Below are 22,713 nucleotides of genomic sequence, written 5' to 3' on the forward strand. Positions count from 1 at the left end.
CAACAACAGAGAAAGAAAAAAAAACGAATTAATAATTTATGTTTGATTTTAACCGTATGGAATAAACTCATCTTCCCCCCCCCCAGTTAATGTCATTATTGTGCCAAAGCAGGGAAGAAAAGAGGCAGCATTTGAATGAGTGTGGCAGGTGCATTCGCAGAGCTCATGAATAGTCGCTTGCCATTAGCCATGCACAGCTCTGAAGCACGCATAAATAATAGCTGGCAGTGCTGATAAAAAAGCGCACCTTGGGGTAACCCCCCCCCCCCTCTCTCTCTTTTCTCTTTCTCTCTTTCTTCCCTTCTCTTTCTCTCTCTCGGGAATTTACGTTTCTTTTTTTGTTTTGTTTTTTCCTTTCATGGCTGCAGCAGTGAGTCTGCAAGACAACTTCTTTGTAAGCAGCAGCCTAATAGAAATAGACCAATTATTAGTTGATGCTTTTTTCTTTTTTTTTTTAGCAGCGTATTTTCGTTTGGGAGGTCGAGTTGGTTCCTCCTCATGACAAAGACAATCTGAGACTGTTTTCTGCTCTCATGTCCTGTCTGTCCCGCATTTGTAATCCTGCGCCTTGCAGAACGAATCCGCTGGACTGTCGCCTTCCTATTGAGACGCAAGAAGCATAAGCACAAGCCCGCATCAGAGCGCAACAACACCAGAACAAACCAGACCAGCACAAATACATGTATATATATTTTTTTAAATCAGAAAAACACCGACAGATTTCTTGTTAGATCCTGTGATTACTCTTCGCGGATTTCGCCGAGAACTTGCATGTGCAGGAGTGACAGTACTCGGCCGGGACAGAAGGAATGGGATACCCGGGCAGAGCAGTGAGAGGATGGAGAGGACGGACGCTCTTGGTTTGGGTCGCCGCTGTCGGCTTGGTTTTAGCAGCGGGACGGAGAGTGAGGCAGCCCAGGTGCCCCACTGGATGTATCTGCACCAAAGATAATGCCCTGTGTGAGAACGTCCGATCTGTGCCTCACACTTTCCCACCCGACGTCGTTTCTCTGTAAGTGCTCCTGCAGCTGAATAGACTCTTGATTTCATTGTGCCATTTAATCTACATATGAGTAATTATCAGGAAAGCTTATGGCACCTCTGTCTCTGCCTCTCAGTATAACCAGGTCTCATCTTCAGTATACTTTCTGATAAATTCGCCTTTAATATATGTTCTTCATCCCTTCAGATCTTTTGTCAAGTCTGGATTTAATGAAATCACTGGGGGAAGCTTTGTTCACACGCCTGCCCTGCAACTGCTGTGAGTCTATCTATCTATCTATCTATCTATCTATCTATCTATCTATCTATCTATCTATCTTTTTATCTGTCTACCTTTTTATCTATCTGTCTATCTTTTTATCTATCTATCTATCTTTTTATCTGTCTACCTTTTTATCTATCTGTCTATCTATCTGTCTATCTTTTTATCTATCTATCTATCTATCTATCTATCTATCTATCTATCTATCTATCTATCTATCTTTTTATCTGTCTACCTTTTTATCTATCTGTCTATCTATCTGTCTATCTTTTTATCTATCTATCTATCTATCTATCTATCTATCTTTTTATCTGTCTACCTTTTTATCTATCTGTCTATCTATCTATCTATCTATCTATCTATCAGGCAGGATCTCCCCAGAGGACTTGTATAGAGGCTGATATGCAGATTTAAAGGGGGAATCTCTGTAATGGTGTCAGGATTATGCAATGGACCACATGGCCACAGCAACTAACAGCAGGGGTTGTGGAGAGAGGAGCTGTGTGTGTGTGTGTGTGTGTGTGTGTGTGTGTGTGTGTGTGTGTGTGTGTGTGTGTGTGTGTGTGTGTGTGTGTGTGTGTGTGTGTGTGTGTTTGTGTTTGTGTTGGGTAGAGATAGAGAGGCAGAGATAAGTAATGAACATGTTCTTACTGTAAGATAACACTTGGGGGAAAAAGAATTTGTCTTGCAAAAACAGTATAGTTTATCTTACCAAATCTTTTACTTACTGACATTCATTATTAAATGTTTTGTAAGGACTGGAGTCTATTGAGCAGTTTGTTACTGCAATTCCACAAATTAAACAGCTAGGTCGGGCTTAACTCCATTCTCTGATCACACTTGTTTCAGTTCACTGCACATAATAGCACGCTGTCACCAAGCATCATTTTGTCTCAGCAAAACATTTTTCTTGGCAGCACTTCCTCCGTATTCTCACATGACACTAAAGCAGTCTGGATGTGCACGAACTCTCAAATTTAGGAGGAGGCAGCTTCGATGTCGGAGAAGCAGGCTTGAGACCAGAGTGAAGGCAAATATGACTGGGGAAAGGGAATGAGTGGTCCTGCCCCGTCTGGCATTATTTACTGTCAAGGTTACCTGGAGTATCCTAACCTCCATTAAAGCACTACTACATCGGTGGGGCGTCTCTGTGGCCAACATTAGCAGACTGTGAAGGGTCACTGTCAGTGGTTTGCTTCACATTCAGTAAGAAATGATTCATTCCAAAAATGGTTTTTCAGCATTTTGACATCTTGGAATTAAAAGGCCTTAGCCTCTTTTGAGCGGCATTTTGTGATTGAAATGCCATGTATCTTGAAATACTGATGAGATTTCTATTTAAAAGTTATTTTCAGAATAGACTCACCTTACAGTGGCCAAACTTTTCCACTGGATTTACAGTAAATGAAAAGCCTTCAACCCCTTATAATCACATTTTATGTGTAGATGAGGTGGGGTGCACAATATGTTGTTGCTGGGCACCAGTCTTACATTACTAGTTTAAAGGGTGATTCAGAAACTTGTGGGAAGAGGAAACCAATCTCTCTTTAATTACTTTCATGAAAAACATGGAGGAGTCAGCTTCCATTTCTCTGTTTTATTCATTTCATTAATTTTTTTAACAACACACCGTGGGCAGAAATGCTGCATTAGTCTGTTGTCTTTTACAATAAATCTAAAGCCCCATCTTTTTCCACTGCTCACCACTCCCAGATTTTGTTGTAGTAACAAAGAGCAACCCTCCTGTCAGCTCTTTGTAATGTTTTGAAGCTTAACCTAGTTCACTAACAGTGAGAAAATTATGTGATTGAAGCGAGTTTCAGGGCATGGTTGGAAACTAGGACAAAATATAAGAGTATAGCTTTAAATTCTTTTCTTGTTTTTGTTTGTTCTTCACAGGTTGTTCACAGCAAACTCATTTGACCTCATTGATGAAGATGCATTCCTAGGTTTACCACATCTTGAATATCTGTAAGTATTTCTCTTTAAAGCTTGCAATAGTCACGGTTTAGTATATAAATGGTTAACATATTCAGAATAGTGAATGTTTGTGGGAGAGTGTCATAAAATACACAAACTGTTTACCATTGCAGACATTGTAATCTACTCTTATTGCACTAACGTAATAGGAACTGATATGAGTCATAAGCCAATGAACACTGATCAAATGACGACTTTGGAACAGAGCGATGCTTTGTGGTACTACATGGTTCATCAACACCACCCTCAAAAACTGTGCAATACTGGCATGCGTGCTGGCAAGTTAAAGCACCTACACAGCCATGTTTCACCCCCACAGGTCATTCCACTTATGATGCCTGATTGGGGTGTGACAACGTACATCTTTATGATTTTTATCAGTTCATGAAGTTTGCCGACGTCATGTAATTCCCAGCCTAACTCTGTCCAACATCAACCAGAGCAAAAGTTTAATTAGCTAGAATAATTAAAAACAACTGTTTAAGTGTGCACAGCCTTTAAAAGATAATTCACTTTGACATTTATTTTGGTATGAATGTATTGGATACTTGTATACAGATAGTATGCAGTGTCATATGCAATTAGGACAGAGCTCAGGTTTTCTATGCAACCATCTCTACAACTGCAAAGGGAGAAGATGTGCAGAAGGTTAAAGGATGTCAGAGGTGAGAGTACTGCTAATAAAATTACTTCTCATTCACAGATTTATTGAAAATAACAAAATTGCATCGATATCCCCATTTGCGTTCCGGGGCCTGAAAGCACTGATACATCTGTAAGTATTTTGTTTCTGTGGAGGCCATATTATTGAATTTACTACTGATTCTGCTCTTCCTTCCTTTGTTCAATTCAAGTTGTGATGATTTGTCATAACCCCCAATCATTAACTCGTTGCACCAGCTGCTTTTACATTCTCCATTATTCTCAAAAGGAAGCACTGTGGTAAAAGGTAATAGGATACTGGTATTTAAGGTATTCCAACATAAACTGTGCATAATTTGCCCTCTTCTCTCACTGTATCACTTTGTCACTTTCTGAAGCACAAAGCAGGCAGAAGTGCTGCCACCAGTGGTGATGTCCAAGGTTACTGGCTCCAGGTGTCAGCTGGATCAGGTTGCTGAAAGACAGGTCAAGGTGTCTCTAGTTGTCAGAGTTGTTGTTCACATATTTATGGCAGAAAAAAAAAAAGATTCTTTGAATTTAACTCATATAGCTTTATTTTTTCTGTCGTTATTGGGGTCATTAATTACTAAATGTTATGTTTTATATTTTTTTTCAAAAACAGCTTAAAAAAAAGAATGAATTCATGAGTGAACTAATGTGAACAGGTGTGTGATTGTGAGTAGTGCTATCTCCTGTAGACTGCTGTGGTGTCTATTGTGAGGGTGATAAGTAATGCACAGTATGTACCTGTGGTTATAGTATTTGGGAAAAAAACCCTATATATTTTTGTAAACAATCCAGCTTTCCTGAACTGCAAAGCGTGCCAAAGCTAAAGATAGCTGAGAATGTGCTCAACCTGTAGGGCAAAACTAAATATAACTGTACTGTAACCTTAAACCATATGACTCACAATCTGCCCCTGAGTCTATGACAGGTTTGGACCTAACATAGTTTGAGGTTATGCCTGGTGGTGCAGCCAAAAGCTCGCATACCTGTTTTCATCATCGTGCATGAAACAATGTGTAGATGGATGGGCGGATGACTTTCAACTCTCCCCCATCACATTTATGAAATATTGTACAGCACTGTAGAGGAAAGCACTCGAATGTGAGAGGTTTAACAGTTTATCAGGATTTATTCAGACGTAATATTGTTGAGAGAACTTTGATAATAAGTCAAAGAATCATTGCTAAGCTGCAAATATCAGATTCAGCTCAGATGTAACTGTGGGGGACAGAAAACAGTTTGTTAGGCTTTTATGAAAAAAAAAAAACCCATAAGAATGCCCTACACCTGACACACCTCACTGGTCTAGGATTAATCAAATTTCCAGTTAAGCAGTTATCAAACAATAATATGTGAACAGATACAAATGTTAACTAAGATTTACTAGTGTTTCTATTATGACTCAGAACGTCATATGCAACCACATGAAGGGATAAAGTGCTCTTTTCCTGTTGCCGTGGATACCTCCGCTTGTTCTAGTGGGAAATAAACAAATTTTTATACCAAAAAAATAATGACAAAATGCATTTTGAATGCATCACATACAGTAAAAAATATTAAAGGGCACAGGTAGGGGTCCTGCTCAAATCCCGTCCACTCTGTTCTATCCCCCATTTGTTTGGAGAAGGCATTCTTGCACAAGCTCAAATTAAAGTGGCCTCTATCCCTGGACTCTCAGATAAATAATGCAACATCCATGGATTACACTGACATTTCATTGCATTTCCATCTCTTTCTGGTTTGTAGTTAAGTGTCTCACCCACAAATGAAAGGTGTCTATAGGGCCTGTATCGTCCACTTGACAGCCTTGGAGAAGCGTAGCGCTGTTTAAGTTGGTTAAAAACACATTCATTGTGAAGTAAGACCAGTGTTAAGGGAATGAAATATTACCCTCCACAGCTTCACATAATGGGTAAGTTGTATGAAGAATAGCATGTCACCCTTTTCCAAGAAATGATATTCCCTCCCTGCGCTCAGTTTAGTGGCTCTGCCTTAATTAATTAATCACAAATTTTTTTATTCCCTTCCATTTCACTGCTTAGCCTTTTAACCACTTGTGACATGATTGTGCTATGTCACAAGAATATTGTCAAGGTATTCAGGTTTTATCATGTGGGCTCTTTATATTTGGTTTATAATTTTGTTGGTACAAGGGTTTGTTTATTCTACTCTTGCTCAAGTCAAAACACATCCGATGACGAGCCAATAATACAGTTCATTGACTCAGTGTCTACTGTCTGTAAAGAGACAGTCTACTTCTAATTCAATTCCTCTGATTCAATCACTGTGTGTTATTTTTTTTTCTGTTCGTTTATCAGGAGTCTTGCTTACAACAATCTTGAGACGCTGCCCAAGGATGTCTTCAAGGGCATGGATGCTTTGACCAAAGTGTGAGTGCAATCTGTATTTCAGACACAGCATATTCACAGTAATTCATCCTTAACTGTATATATATACTGTATAAAGTACATTGTTAATATGACCATTAAGTAATAATCTTTTTTTATGTGATTCTTTCCATGTGTTTAGTTGATTAATTCGTTTTCTGGTTGAGTGAGTGAGTAACGTCCATTCTTGTGGGTTCATGTGTGTGTAATGACAAAGCTGACATACGAACTATGAATATAATTGGTTTGATATAATATAATGGAACAAGGAACAAAAATGTACTGTAATATTTTTTGTTATCCAGAGAGATTTATGGGGGAGGGGTGGGCTTTGGAGAAGCACAGAGAAAGGATTTGAGGAAGTTGAGCCATATCTTCTTTTGTCGCCCTCCCTCTTTGCTTAAATTGTGGAATTAATTACAGTATTATTATGAAGTTATGGTGCTAAAAAGGAAAGGAGAGTAATCCACACTCTAAACAGAGGAACACAATGAGGAGGAATAGGGGTAAGAAGAGACAGAGTAAAAAAACAAAAGGTGGTAGAAGAAGCTATTCCCTGCTGCAACGGAGAAAAGAAAGAGAAAAATAAAATAGATGGTTAGGATGCCAGAATGTCAGGGTAAATTGTAAACAAGTCAATTACTGAGAAAAGAATTGGATCCTGGCTTTGGTCACACTACCACAATCAACTGGAATAATGCAGACTACAGTGTGTGTGTGTGTGTGTGTGTGTGTGTGTGTGTGTGTGTGTGTGTGTGTGTGTGTGTGTGTGTGTGTGTGTGTGTGCGTGCGTGTGTCTGGATTCAATACACACATCCAAGGTCAATAGCAAATCAGTCTGAGAGTGGGTAACAAGCAGAGACTACCCAGGATATAGGACACTTGTTGTTGTGGTTTTGTTGGCTTGAAGCCAACATGCAGCCAAGTAGGGGAGAGACAGCAGGCAGTGAGCAGAAACTGAAACATAAAAACCTACCTTTAAAATACATACTTCAAAAGAGCATAATATTATTTATTACCAAGGAAACATTTATATGTTAGCTGGTGTTCCATGTGATTATTCAATGCATGCAGGGATCTGCGAGGCAACAACCTGATATGTGACTGCAAGCTCAAGTGGCTGGTGGAGTGGATGCACCACACTAATGCCACCCTGGATCAGATCTATTGCAGCGGACCGCCCATTCACCAGGGGAAGAATATCAATGACCTGCTGCCTCACTCTTTTGACTGCATCACAGCAGGTATCCTCTTGCCTGTGTCTGTCCCCTTGTCATAGAGGAAATACATCGACAATAGCTCTGTCCCCAATTGACGGCCTGTTAATGTTAATGTGTTCCTCCTACCTGTTAATGGAAATTTTATCAATATGAATGGATTATTTAGAGAGCAAAAGGATTGGAATTTATTGTCATGTTGTACTTTGCAGAGTTCACCTCCTATCAGCTGCTGAAGTTTGAGTCAATTTCAGTGGAGGCCTTCACCTTTGGCAAAGATCAGTTTGTTGTGTTTCCCCAACCGTTTGCTGGGACATGCAGCTTCCTGGAATGGGATCACGTTGAGATGACCTTCAGAACCTATGACACCATTTCAAGTGAGTTAAAAAAACCAAAGAAAGAGTGGCATTAATCTTACCCTTTCTAAATGTTTCTATCTCAAATTACAATGTGTAATAGTTAAATTGTGGAGAAATGGCTGGTATAGGTATAAGGAACCATATATTGATTGTATTGTGTCAATGTCCTTAAGCACTCTTTAGGGATATAAAACAAATGCTGGCAGAGTTAACTGTTACTCTAGTATTAATGATTACCTGTCTAGTATTAATAATGCTTTTTCTGTCTTATCATCCTCTCTTCTCTTTTCCTGTTTAGGCACCTCCACTGTGGTCTGCAAGCCCATGGTGATTGACAACCACCTCTTTGTCATCGTGGCCCAGTTGTTTGGGGGCTCACACATTTACAAACGTGACACCTCCGCCAACAAATTCATCAAGATCCAGGACATTGACATCCTGAAGATTCGTAAACCCAACGACATTGAGACGTTCATGATCGATGGCGAGTCTTTCTTTGTCATCGCTGACAGCTCCAAGGTTGGCTTTTTTTCCTTTTCCAATATTCAGAAGTACTCTAATAATTGATCAGAGCATAAACCAACCATTTGGTGGCAGATCACCTAAATGCACGGTACAGTAGTGATGGTTATTTTACTTTTAATAACAACAACAACAAAGCTATTGTACTTGATTCCAATATATTGTATAGGTGTTCTGGTTATTGTGTCCACCCTGTATGCTAACTGCTCCTCTAAACTACTCTTCCCACCATGTCAGCCATTCCTTCCCCCTTGTGTTCTCCACAGCATGTCATTTTGTGCCGGTTCCTGCTGATTACCCCAGCACTGCCAAATGTTCGCATATGCTCTCACATATGTTTGGGGACACTCAAGCGCACTCATCACAAGCTCATTTGTCCAATACTCTAAAAATTGCTTGTTAATTAGGTTTTTGTAGATCGCTATTAGGCACTTAGGTACAGATCTGTAACAGTTGTAATAGGAAGTAGTGTTTCGAATAAAGTTGATCTTAGCTGACATTTTACATTCGTTTTTCTCATAGGCTGGCTCCACAACAGTGTACAAATGGAACGGCAATGGCTTCTACTCCCACCAGTCACTCCACCCGTGGTACCGGGACACAGATGTAGAATATTTGGAGATCTCAAACAAACCCCACCTGATCTTGTCCAGCAGCTCCCAGAGGCCTGTTGTGTACCAGTGGAACAGGAGCCAGAAACAGTTTGACCGCAGGACTGATATACCAGAGATGGAGGACGTCTTCTCTGTCAAACACTTTCAGGTGAAAGGTGAGAGCTGCAGCTTGAATCGCAATGTATGTACACACACAGGCTCTAAAAAGACTTTGCGCGCACCACAGTATTAGCTGGTGTGAGTCAGCTTGTCCTTGGACCAGGATACTGCAAACAGTGTATGCACTCTAGATGCCATTATTCAATTTTTAATGCTAAGATTCAGATAGTCTGGGGAGTGTCATGTGATCAACAGTGGACTTTGACACAGGGTCACTATTTTCCTTGATGTGAGTAATTTAAAAAAAATGTTTGACTAACATTCTTAGCTGTAATTTATTAAACTTTTAGTTCCTCATTCCTTAACATGCCATATGGGCATTCATTTTAAAGGTGGCAATGCCAATGTCCACTGCCATAAAATCTTCCCATAAATCATTACTGTATAATATTCTCTGTATTTTTTCTTTCTAAAGGGACAGCTCATCTATTACCGAGACTTTGTTAAGTAGCTGTTGAGAACAAGCTGTGAAATACTTTGGACTTACAGAAACTTTGTTTGTAAGCTTTCCTATCTTAGATTCAGATTTAGTAGCTGAATGTGTAAACTAAACAGATCCTTGAATTTCTGTCCATTTCCAAGGTGATCTGTTTATATGCTTAACAAGATTCATCGGGGACTCCAAGGTGATGCGCTGGGATGGTGCCATGTTCAAGGAGGTCCAGACATTTCCTTCCCGTGGCTCTATGGTGTTCCAGCCTGTCTCCATCGGCAAGTGGCAGTATGCCATCTTGGGCAGCGATTATTCACTGACACAGGTCTACCAGTGGGACACCAAGAGGGGCCAGTTTGTCGCATCTCAGGAGCTGAATATCCAGGCACCTCGAGCATTTTCTCTGGTGTCCATTGATGACCGGGTGTTCCTGCTCGCATCCAGCTTCAAGGGAAAAACTCAGATATATGAGCACCTCATGATTGATTTGAGTAATTAAACCCATCGTCAATTCAGGACAAATTATGTACACTACCATTTAAATGCTTTCTTCTGTGATTTTGTTTAACTTGTCAGTCCGATTTGAATCCACTAGCAATTCCCACCTTATTTTCCATTTGAAACAACTTAATTAGTCAGAGTGCGAACTGACTATCTTTCAGGAAAAACAAACCATCAAATCATTGTTTTTGTCTGTTATTCAACGTTGTAGGCCTACTACAGTACCTTGACATACAGCATATGTTTTTGCTATTCAACTCCATATATTGTTTTTATTTGTCTTGCAGGAATTTAATAGGAAAGATTTAGGAATTCGGTAGTGCTGATGACCTTGTAACAATAGCTAAATGGTGAAATATTTCTTGAGGAAAAATAGGCAAAATGCGTCCAGGGTGACTTGCAGTTGTATCCAAAAAAACTATGGACACAAGAGTCAATTTTTACTTATAATACAACAAGGCCTTTCAGGAAAATTAACTTCACAGTAAAATAGATTATTGAGTGTGGGATGTAATCAACTATGAGGTATGTGGATTTTGGATTTAAGCGGTGAGGTAGTCTGTGTAGGTTCATCTCATTTACTACACTGGAGTTGAAAGCATCCAGGCTTTTTCAATTATGCTGATTGGTGGGGAGCATAAGGCGTATAAATCTCACAAGGCATCATCATTTCTGTCACACCAGTTGTTTAGACTCTCATGTGACAAAGTCTGGGTTGTTCGATACGTAGTAGAAGATGGACAATCTCACAAATGTAAAAGAATCTTTTTCAAATTGTAATCTAATCCAAGTTGGATGATAATGCAAAAGCAGCAACACTGTAGTTAGTAATGTTAGTAATGTTTACAAAATGCAGGTAGAAATTGGACCACTTGCTGAGAATTATGTTCATTTTTCTAGCGCAATTTGGCAGCTAGTTAACTTGTGCTCCATCAGTCTTTCGTAATTACTTTACGCATAACTGGGGGGGGGGTCTCAGTTCGGTCTACTCTCAGATAAGCAAGACTGTATGCATGATACAGACACTCACAGTGTTCCTGATGAATGACTCGCTAGAAGCATCCCACTGTGTCAACCAGCCCTCTCTCTTTCACTGCACTCTTGCCCCTTTTCTCCCTCATTGACAAAACCATTATTGTCTTTACTGGGCAACTAAAAGCCCGCCACTGTGCAGCACCTACTACCTGTGCTTTCACACGGTCCTCTTATTCTGACACAAAAGAAACATTAGATGATTGACAATTTAACAACTTTCACTGACAACAATTTGCCAAATATGTTTACGTTTTTACGATACTGTGTAAATGACTTTATATGATATTGCTTTTGTATGTAGAGGGGACCACACTCAATGTTATATTTTTCATAGACATAGAATTTAGTGTAGACATATAGTTGAAAAAAAAAAACAAGGATCACCTCCTTAAACACTGTGTAACATGTAACTTCTGTAAAACAGTATAGGCTTACTTGTGTCAGTCTAATCTAGGGTAGAGGATATTAGCTATTCCTTTGTCATCTTGCTCATTGTATTTTATGTACAGTGGTAATAAAATAATACAATGCTAAATCATAGATGTAGTTTTTCTCATTGTTATTACTGATTTGCCAATAAACTTATGTTTTCCATTCCTTACATATACTGGAGTCAACAAACATTTCGTTCACTTAACTCTGATAGTCTTCATTATCAGTTCTTGATTTATTTTTTATTTTTTTTAGGTAGAAGATCTTCTTACAGATCCAGTTTGGATTCAGCTGTTTTTGTTTTTTTTGTTTTTTTTGTTCTATTTTGTGTCTTTTTGTAGCTTGAAGAAAGAGTTGAACTAGGGATTACATCATAATCATGGCTCACAGTAGTGCATTAGTTTGTCAAATGTCCTAAAACCTCAATATTTTGAATTAGGAGTCATAATCATGTAGCACTAAGTCATAATTTTGATTTATAGTTCATGGTAATGACGTACATATTATGTAAAAAAAAAAAACATTATATATTTATATATATATATGAGCCACGTAGGTTTAATTTATTTTTTGTTCACAAAGACGTCTGTCTGCCCAAATGTGTTTTAGCTGAGATCTGGTTGGTTCAAACCTCCACTACCTCCCTTTGCAATGGTCTCAAACGTTGGGAAATGTTTTATTTGTCGAGCGGCGGTGGACCGGGTTCAGTTCTGCCCCCCTGTGGGTAAAGTAACCACCGCATGGGAGTTTCTATCCCCGCGCCAAGGTTAATCATTAACCTTGTCTTCTCAGTCTCTCAGGGCACCGAATAAGGAGGACGGTACTCTGACCAAGGCATGCTGCCGCCCAGACGCCACATCTTACCATGGGTGACTGTAACCACTGTACACACGAGCGGGCTCTATCCGGGGAGGACGACATTACCGTAGTGTTTCACAAAGTTGACAGCCATGGCCAAAACAGCGGCGGCGACGACCACGACGAGTGCGGCGACGACGAGCGGACGGCGGAGCGGGTTCGCCTGCACGCCAACTGTCGCGTGTCGTGCGGTTACGACGACGATGATGCCGCGGGGAGCGAGGAAGCGAGAGGGGGCGAAAACTCACTGGAAGGCGGCGAGAAGAAAACGCTGTGCCCGCCGGCGTTTTGCGTCGGGGGCCAGCCCGCATCCCGAGAAGCAAGCGCACGCGAAGGTAGAGGGGCGCACGCGCTCACTTCTTGAAACGACATCTTAACCTGAGGCGATTCACGTCCCCACCCTCACACCGGCGCGGTCTGTTGGCGACCTCTGTGATGGGAAGACGATGCACGGTTAAGGCGGAAAAAAAAGGCAGCCGCGGGAGCCTGAGACTTCCTGCGTAGCCTCACGTTATACAACGGTGTAACGTCATGTAATAATAATAACCGTGCTGATATCACGTGTATGTCATTAAGCCCGTTGAGTGGGAAAGAAAGCAACAGAAATGACAGTTAAAGTCGAGGGGAAAGCGCAGTTGAAGCGACTTTAGCCATTTCCGTAAAGTTTGGACGCTCTTTCTTCACGGCTTGCGCACATTACGTAATTCCATGATGTGCTTTACGTCACAATAAAAGTGGGGCTGTGTATAGACATACTTTTTTTTTTTTTTTTTTAACAGAAATAAGTGTATGGCCGCTCATTATATTTCAAAATGAATCGGTGATGTTTGTACCGATAGTGGTTGCTCGTACCAAGACTCTGACGTTATACCTCTTTATTTACATTTCAGCTCTAACAATAATCATAGGGCGACAAAATATCGCACCCAGTTACCGTGTCCAATGCCTAATGTGAACAACTCGTTTGCAAAGTGTGCAGCCTACCATCTGCTGCAAGCCAGCTTAACATTTGCGTCATCCTTAAAGAGGATGGATGACTGTGCACTTTTACAGTACCAGGGCCACCATACCTATAGGCTTAAATAACACTTAATAGATAAGACCTTGTCGTGAATTTGAATCAAAAACATTTCCATTTACAAGGCTCCAGTGTTGGTCTGCATATCTTTTGTTTGGCACTCTGTAAGTGCCCCATCAATAGCAGAGGTGTAGAACTACGGAAAGCTTTTACTCCATCGGTGAAGCACCATATGAGGAGGAAAGGCTATGTGGCTTTAATGTGAATGCATATAAGGAAGTGGAAAATGCATTCTCATTGCCCCTCCGTTTTGCTTTATGTAGCTCCTTGTGCCTGGTGTAAAATGCCAATTACAGTGTGAAAAATAGTTGTAATTCGTTGTTATTCACACTCCAAATAATAATAAATATTATGGGCTTACTTTTTAATTCAGTTAAAATTTTGAGATTTAAATTGCACTTTAGAGTAATTCATAATCATAGTTTACAGACTTTTGATGAAATGATGATTTCTGCCAAGGAGATTATGTTTTCACCTGTGTTTGTTTGTCGGTTAGTTTGTTTATTTGTCAGCAGGATTACACAAAAAGTACAGAACCATTTTGCACTAAACTTGGTGGAGGGATGGGGCATGGGCAAGGGAAGAACCCATTACACCTCGGGTCAGATTCGCATCGTTTACTAGGAAATTGAATTTTTTTCTCCGAACTCTGGTGTATGTTGTTTGATGTTGGCCTTGGCAGAGGTCTGCGCTCTACTGAGTTATTATGATGATATAATCATGATCTTCTGTTTATATTCATTATTTTGTCCATGTCAATGATTCCAAGCAAATTGCTATTCAAAACAAACAAAAGTGAGTGTAATATTGTAATACTAATTCAGTAAAGTAACACTGTAATAATCTTCTTGCCTGTGTCTATTAGGCATTATAGTGAAACTAAGAATACAAAAAAATGAAAAAGAAAAAAAACTATACTCAAACATATCTGATAGCACTACACTAATGTGACAACTTGAAGGTTAGGGAGGACGGACATCCAGCTCTTCGGCTTGGTGCAAGGTTAAAAAGACAAAAGCAGTATATAATAAATGCAATGGTATATAGACCACACATTGTGAACAAGTACAAAGACAGATGCCTGAGTGACCTCAGGTTGCAATTTAATCTCCGAAAGCATATCAGTTTATTGTTCCATGGGCAGGGTTTGCAAACACTACACCACTGTGTTTTGCAGATCTCTTTGTTTGTGGTTTTTTGCAACCAAGGCCACATGGAGTTCAATAATATACTCTCAATCCTGGAGTTACTGTACCAACATAAGTACAACCAAACAAGCGATATTTTTTAAAATGAAGTGTGGAGGTTATACCCCTCTCAGGGCTTTCCCCCCCCCCCCACCCTCACTCCCTGTTCTTAGACACCTCCTTTCCTCTCTTTTTCACAGGCGCAGAAAAAACAAAGGGATGTCCAGGTCTTGGTTTGTTCTATGCTTTCCTGTCCACAGTTTTCTTCTCCATCATTGCCCTCCTGGTGAAAACCATCCAGGGAGTCCACGCCATAGAGATCAGCGCCATACGCTGCTTCTTCCAGATGCTCTTTATTGTGCCATTACTCATCTACCACAAGTAAGCATGATGGAGAAACTCATTTAGATTTCCCCAGTTAGACTGTTAAACATAAATTCCCGTTTTAAGATTTACAAATATGAAATAATTAGGGCTTTAGTAACACTCCCAAACAATCCTTATTTCAAACCAACAATTATATGTTGTGATACGATTAAGTGCATTAACTCAGCAGCGTAGCACATATCCCTGCCAGTAATTTATCTTTGGGGATTTCTGCTGCGGTTTTCATGCCTTGCCTTCACTTTGTAGACAAGTATCTTAGCTCAACAAACAGTCTCTGATCAAACGAGTTTAAGTTGTCAAAATACTCTAAGAAACATGTTGATGAAAAAATAGGCTATGGGAGGGTTTTAAAAAAAATGTCCCACTTGAAGTTATATGTTTCTAACAAACTCATGAACGTTATTATAAAGTACACTGCTGAAGATTTGTTTTGACATTTTGCCTTTATTTGACAGTTGACAGTCTAGAGAGAGACAGGAGTCAATGGGAAAGGGAGAGACAGGGGTATGACATGGAACAAGGGTCCCCCGGCAGGGAATTGAACTGTTAACGTTACAGTTATGTGTCATGTGCCTGAAGCATTAGGCCACCTGATGCTCCAGCACTGAGCTTTCTAATTTCCAAATGAAGTAATTAAGAATGACACCCATCTCAGGCCATTTTCACATGAGAAGACCGTCAAAGACTACAATAAAACTTCACAGATTATCAGAAATCACAATTTTAAAATCACATAGTGACCCCAAGAATTGAAATTAAACTGAATTCCCAAAGACTACCACCAGTATTTCTATTCATTCATCTACCTATCCATCCATCCATCTATTTGTCCTCTACATTCCTCTTTATTTTGACATCAAATCATCACCAGCAAAACGTCCCGTCCTCCCCTCTTTTCAGCCCCATCCATGCATCCATTCAACAATGTCATTTCCTCACAACCTAAATGTATCCATCTGTCCCACCATCCAGTCATTTGCCATCGTTCAGCTCAGTTTGCTGCTCAGTTGTTCTCCGTGCATCCCATTTTTTTCTAAAATTCTCTCGACTGCTCTATCACTTAGTTTACCCATCCATCCATCCAGTCATCCATCCATCCATTCATCCATCATCCTCGTATTTCTGCTCCTCCAGGACAGGTTTCCTTGGTCCCAGAGATAAACGTATATATCTGGTGCTTCGGGGTTTCATTGGTTCCAATGCCATGATCCTGCTCTTCTATGCCGTTCAGCAGATGCCACTAGCAGATGCCACTGTCATCATGTTCAGGTGAGAGCTGGTAGCAACTTAACTGATTGTGGATTAGTACAATAATTTCCCTCTCATTCTTATTCTTTCCTCCCCCTCATCTCCTTATCTCACTTATCTCACTCTCACTTTCCTTAATCCTCTTAACTATTTTTCTCTCCCATGTTCTTTTCATCTTATTAAAGATCTAGTAAAGTGGACTCAAATAGAGCTGTATACCTCATATGTCACAAATCTGTTGAGCCGATAATCAACATTTCTCAACGCTTTTCTCTCAACTTCCCCCTATTCTTTATTTATTTAACTGTACCCAGATATTTCTTAAGTTTTCACATGCTCTCACCATTTCTCTCTGTTAACCCCTTTTTTTCCACTGTCCAATGCTCCCTCAGTAATCCAGTCTTTACCTCGCTCCTGGCTTGGATTTTCCTCAAGGAGAGATGTACAATCTGGGACTGTGTCTTCACTGTTTTTACCATCACCGGAGTCATTCTGATCGCACGACCACCATTCATCTTTGGCGAGCATCTACGCGGCATCGAGGGCAACTACACTAACCACATCAAGGGGACTGTTGCTGCATTTGTGGGTAATACAATTAATAGAATCAGTTTGATATAAGCATTATAAAACATTCAAGTTTGTTTGATCATAATAAGTAGACAAAATAAATATTTTAGGAGGGAGTAAGATGTTAAGAAATTTATTTTCGGACTCCTGGTCTGTCAGTCCTTTATATTAACCACTTAACAAGGTCAGGATTACCATGGCAACCAGGGGAATTCAGTTCGATACAGCTAGGTCCCAGGGCACATCCAGGTCAGCCGGGAGATACAGTCAGGGTTTTACTCTGGGGGGGTCTCCTTCCGGTCGTGGTGCTTAAAAAGCTCTTCTCCATGGGAAAGAGTGTTGGTTCGATCACACCCAAGTGTCCAATAAGCCCAAACGAAGATCGACCGGTAATTCATGAGCCTTGCTTTATGGCTAAGTTCTCTCTTAAGCACAGTTCAACATCTCAGTGGATAGATCTCAGTGGTGGTTGGTTTCATAATCCTTCCTAATAAAATTTATGAATAAGCCTGTTGTCACACCAAATGTGTTAGGGCAACATTGTGCAGATAAAGACCATGATTTTCAAAAGTGCTCTGCTTAGCAGCTGCCTGAGCAATAGCAGCGTGTGTTTCCCTGATTTTCCACCAGGTCCAACTATATCAAACTTTGTCCCCTGCAAAAGCTGGTCCCTAAATACACTGACCTCCATGAAATGTGTCAAAGTGATACCGTGGCACTGACAGGGGGCAGAGGTTATTACAGTGCCAGTTCGACCATAGAGAAGGATGAAGGAAAAGTTCTCAGGCATGGCCGAAAGTGTCAGGGTAGGAAAGGCAGCCTGAAAATACGGGTGTTATCAAGGAGGGATGATTTTATAAGGTTGTGGCTTTCAGCAGTTTTCCAGTAAATAATAATGGTCATCAGGGTCACAAGAATAAGTCCACTCCAACAAGTTTCAGTCACGTTTTTGTTAATTACCTGAATAATTCCATGGTGAATTCAGTGATAAAGATGTAGTTATGAAGCAGCAGATTTGAATATACTTTTTTTCCATGCAAGTCCCAGTCGTTTTTCTTATTCATTTGTTAATTTTCATTTGTCTTCTGACTGGTGTATTCAGTCTCTTATTTTATTTCATTTATTCGTAGGAGCGATCGCGGCTGCTTTTACATTTGTTGTCCTTCGCAAGATGGGGAAGAGCGTCCATTACTACCTCTCTGTTTGGTACTATGCCGTCATCGGTTTCATCCAGAGCATCATCACTGTATCCGTCCTTGGGGAGTGGAAGATCCCGTTTTGTGGCCGTGATCGCTGGATGCTGATGTTGATCGCTGTCCTGGGTATTGCCGGTCAGACCTTCCTGACAAAGGCCCTACAGATTGAGAAGGCCGGACCTGTGGCCCTGATGAGGACTGTGGATGTGGTGCTGGCATTCATCTTCCAATTTATTTTCTTCAACCGTGCACCGACCCTGTGGAGCCTCGGAGGGGCACTGTGCGTAGTGATGAGCACTAGTGGAGTAGCAGTTAAGAAGTGGTACAGCAGCTCTCGCAAGAGCTGAGCTGGAGAAGCAACATAGAATACCACAGTAATACTATTTATTCTTTTTTTCATTATCATATGTTCTTGACTTATTCTGTGTTTTTCTTGTTATTCACATGCAAACATTATGAGGAGGTTTAAGCTACTTGAAGAGTTAAAGCAGAAATATAGAAGGGTAATAGAGGGTAAGGGTCTTTATTTCAAATTTGAATTCTGTACATCTATACATGTTGATTCTTGAGAGTCAACTTGTGTAATTTATTGTTATTCATTTGTTTTGGTTTAAATGAGCACATCTGTGAGGGAAACAAGAAGAAGGAAAAACTGTGTATCCACTTTACTGCCCAAAACTGTGTCAGGCTCCCTGGAGCCCCTGTAGCTAAATAGCTGCTTAGTCATGATCGAATTCGTATTTTCTCCTTAAAAGAATGTGTACAGCATAAATGGGGTGAAAGCTGATGAAGACGTTTGATGAGGGATGTCCCCAGTTTCATTTTCCTTTTACTTTAACCTGAATGAAATAGCCAAAGAAAGAGGTTTACTGCATTGGGACCATTCATACTGTGTCACATAACTACAATCATAGTAGACAAAAAAAAAAGTGTAATATGTATTTTATCGCGTATGAGGCAGTATCAAACTAGTATCCGCGAAAAATACTTAAAATATCTGTGGTGCTGCCAATACAACGACGATCACTTTGTCATCCACAATAAGAAAAGGAAATATAATGCACATCAAAAATAAGCATTATAAGCAATTAAATACAGCCATTTATTACCCATTTTTAGCAAAGATAACGTATTTATTATAAAGACATTGCAAGTATCTCGAGTCAAAAAAGAAATTGAAAAGCTGAAATTAAAATTGGTTTTCAAAAGTTTTACTTGAATACACAATCATGCTATAGGATTATCTCAGGGATTTCTCACCTGTTAATTATGCCCAAATATGAATTATACCTACAACCTGCCCAATGAACTTATCCATGAAAAAATTATTCCATTGTGATTTAATTGATTTTGTGATTTGATTTTTCCTCCGTTGCCATTGTCTTTTCTAATATATTAAATGGTAGTGGGCGAATATCTATGACAATCAAGTCCATAGTTAATCATTTCCTAATCTCTGAAGTGCCTTAAGTCAGGACCTTTAACCTCCAGCCTTTCTTAGTGGAGCTGCTCAGTAACCAGCAGCTTGTACTGTGCAGTCCTCAGGTGTCATTTTGCATATGAATATGAAGTAGGGTTCTTCTCAAAAAAAAAAAAAAAAAAAAAAAAAAAACTCAACTCAATAAGTAATGATTTTTAATGTGTGTATGACAAAATCAAAGATGAAGTCTAACAGCATTTTAAAAATGAGGCACATAAGATGTGACCCCTATACCCCCCCCAAAGGCCACACTGATCTCTTCATCATCTCAGGAGGAGTCAACTCTTGTGGAGGCTAGCACTTAATGTCATCTTAGAACTAAAGCAACTAAATAGTGATCCTAACAGTCTAGGAATATACTTCTCTTTTTTATCTAATGTGACACTATGTAAGGCAGTGCTGTATGTTTGTTTGCTTAACCCACTTTAAGATGTCAACTATAGATTTCAGGGGGAATACGGAGATTTACAGAGGTCCTATAGGCCGTGGCACAGTGTGATATGTGAAAGCTCAAATAAAGCAGTGCTCCCCTTTCTATGCTGGAGAACACACTCTCTTAGATTGACCTGAGACTTGATTTGATCTTTATTTCCAGGTAATTTGCTGTGGTTTGAAATCTCAACTGTGCACAAACATTATGCAAGACGGAGTAAAATTCTACTGATTAGGAAAACACTTATATGATATTTTACTACCAATATTAGCAGTGCCAGTTATTAATACAAAATGTCTCAGCTCATAAAATTCTGATCCTACCCATTGGTTTTAAAGAGCAGAATATACTTCAGTTAAATGGTTCATTTTGGGTCATTGTACAACAAGCCCTGGTATATCATTCATTTTTAATGTGTGAAATATAGTAAGATCAGCCTATCACTTGTGATGCCAGTGTCATATTTTAGTGAGGAGGAATTTATTTAAAGGCACTGTGACATTTATTAATCATTGTTCATAGTACACTGGGATGTTCTGGTCACTTCAGATGTTCAGAGGCTAATGTTATGTTCTTCTTGTTTGATTTGCTTTGACGTTGACTTTTAGTGCTCCGAATTTTTAATTTAGTTGACTTGAATGCTGGTAGCGTAAGCACAACGTGTTGAGTTGCCAGCAAATGGTTAGGTAAACATTTGTTTCAGGACCTATAAGCCTTACAGACCCAATAAAGCTCTTTTTAGGATTTTTAAACTACGCTTTAATAGTATTTATTTTACTATTTCTGTAATGTATTACATCAACATATTCTATACGATGTATATATTTCTGCATAGCGATGGATAATTTTTAGTTTATTATGATTCAAGAATAAATTCTATATGAATTTAGAACTCCTGTTGTCTGTGGTCTGCAAATCATGCATCATCATATCTTTCTAACGTGACTGAAACGCGTGGAACAGACCCAAACTGTGTAGAGGCGCTGTCTGTTCTTACATCATTGTCCCGAAGCCTACGGCGTTTCCCCTAGCTCCACCAATGACTCAATAGGCGACAATGGTACAAACCAGGCTACCTTTTTACAAACTACTGAGTCAGGCAGCTGTTGACAGGAGGGCTCAGAATAATACCTGGCTGGGTGGATTGTAGTCATTGTACGTTTGCGTGTGTGTGTACGCGTGCAGGTTATTTGTCTCTGTGCGCACTACACAGATTTCTACTATGCCTTTGTTGACTTTCCTTTTATTTGTAAACAACGCACAGTTGCGAGGCATTGTGTATTCTTGCAGAATGGCTGCGTTGCATTGTGTCACAATGTCACCCATATCTTGCAAAACAGGGGCTTGTACCTTGCTTAGAGGGCTAACTGTGTATAGATGGTGTTATAAGCCTTCCCCTGGACCGAGGCAAAGTTGCGGGGTAATTCTCCGGCTGAGCACTGAGCTAAGTGGAGTGTGAAAAAAATAGCTGAACTAGAACAGAGTAGCTCTTTGTTGCAGGGTAGAATAACTTGGGGCTAAAGATGTCTTGTGTAAAAATGAAGGCTAGGCTTTCAAGCCGCCACCTGAGGTTTAGTAACACTTGTTTGGTTTCGACATTCAGTGCGATCGCCATCCATTTCTTTAAAGAGCAATCACCTACACAATACAGTCTACTTGTATTGACAGTTGTAATCATATACAAATCACTCCATTTACTATAGGTCGTATCATCAGTAAAGAAAACTTCTACTATCACGAGTACTATTATTATCATTAATCTTATTGTCACAAGTAAATAGTGTAATTGTAATGTCTCCCTGCACATGTAATGAACCTTTTCTGGCAGCAGAGGGCAGGATTCGCAAAAGGAAGGCCAATGCAAACTTTACCTCATCAGCAACTTCATCTGAAACTCTTGATAGTTTTGGTAGGTACGAACTGTATTATGCAATGCCCTGTGTTTCTTTTCATGTGACTTACGTAAAGCACATTAAATGTGCCTTGCTGTTGGAAGAAATAAACTTGCCTTGGCAGTTTTAGTCGCGGCTGTTCAATCAGCCGTTTTATTAATGTTTCACAGTCACGAAGAACGAGGTTTACACGTTTTCCTGTCGGGTCACAGTTGACACAGAGACTTCACAGAAGTAACTGTTGATTATCCGTGGAAGTCAAAAGCTTTGTGCCCACAGCCCAAGGTGACCTGGGTGAATCGGTGAATAATGGAGAGGGGGGTCGGAGCAATGGTCTGAAACGTGCTGACTGGTGTTTGTTCAGATTTCAGAGTGATTCGATCTGATATCAACCATATAGATTAATATATATAAAAAAACAAACAAATAAAAACAAAAAAACGACCAGATAAGGTCAGAAGTGTGTGTTCAGAATACTCTAGCAAGAGTGTGCTTCAAGCGCCATATCTCCTGTACCTGATCGACACTGCTTTTCAATACTCCCACACACACACACACACACACACAGGTGCAATCTGTGCTTCCCGAGTCCGAGTCAAAGTCTCTCTCCTACTTATGGGCTTCCTCTTTTTCCTCTTGATTACAGACGCACTCAAGACTCGGTTTCACACGCTTGCCAGCGGGGCTCCCCTCGTCCCTGATGGCCGCACTTCATTACCTGTGGTACATCCTAGAATGTGATTTTACATCAGATGTAATGCAGTGGTAAAATAAATAAATAAATAATAATAATAATAAAGATATGGGCTACT

The 22,713-nt window shown here is 40.0% G+C and overlaps 2 protein-coding genes across 5 annotated transcripts; both read left to right on the forward strand.

Annotated features, from left to right (window-relative positions):
* The first annotated feature begins 697 nt into the window (after positions 1-697).
* lgi1b (leucine-rich, glioma inactivated 1b) lies at positions 698-11,712 on the forward strand. Of its 2 annotated transcripts, none has more exons than XM_040136174.1 (10): positions 698-1,012; positions 1,190-1,261; positions 3,164-3,235; positions 3,948-4,019; positions 6,232-6,303; positions 7,375-7,544; positions 7,730-7,894; positions 8,175-8,395; positions 8,921-9,167; positions 9,754-11,712. In XM_040136174.1, the coding sequence occupies exons 1-10, from the start codon at positions 810-812 to the stop codon at positions 10,101-10,103; spliced, it is 1,644 nt and encodes a 547-aa protein (XP_039992108.1). In that variant the 5' UTR covers positions 698-809; the 3' UTR covers positions 10,104-11,712. The 2 variants fall into 2 exon arrangements, with proteins under 2 accessions (XP_039992108.1, XP_039992109.1); XM_040136175.1 differs by having other exon boundaries at positions 8,921-9,160; positions 9,754-9,877.
* A 561-nt stretch (positions 11,713-12,273) lies between these two features.
* Positions 12,274-22,632, forward strand: slc35g1 (solute carrier family 35 member G1). 3 transcript variants are annotated; one of them, XM_040135629.1, is made up of 6 exons: positions 12,274-12,765; positions 14,896-15,076; positions 16,217-16,351; positions 16,723-16,919; positions 18,031-18,470; positions 22,548-22,632. In XM_040135629.1, the coding sequence occupies exons 1-5, from the start codon at positions 12,438-12,440 to the stop codon at positions 18,441-18,443; spliced, it is 1,254 nt and encodes a 417-aa protein (XP_039991563.1). In that variant the 5' UTR covers positions 12,274-12,437; the 3' UTR covers positions 18,444-18,470; positions 22,548-22,632. The 3 variants fall into 3 exon arrangements, with proteins under 3 accessions (XP_039991563.1, XP_039991562.1, XP_039991565.1); XM_040135628.1 differs by lacking the exon at positions 22,548-22,632 and having other exon boundaries at positions 18,031-20,761; XM_040135631.1 differs by lacking the exon at positions 22,548-22,632 and having other exon boundaries at positions 16,723-16,915; positions 18,031-18,321.
* The last annotated feature ends 81 nt before the right edge of the window (positions 22,633-22,713 follow it).

Source organism: Xiphias gladius, chromosome 9 (genome assembly GCF_016859285.1).
Source record: "Xiphias gladius isolate SHS-SW01 ecotype Sanya breed wild chromosome 9, ASM1685928v1, whole genome shotgun sequence".
NCBI lineage: Eukaryota > Metazoa > Chordata > Actinopteri > Istiophoriformes > Xiphiidae > Xiphias > Xiphias gladius.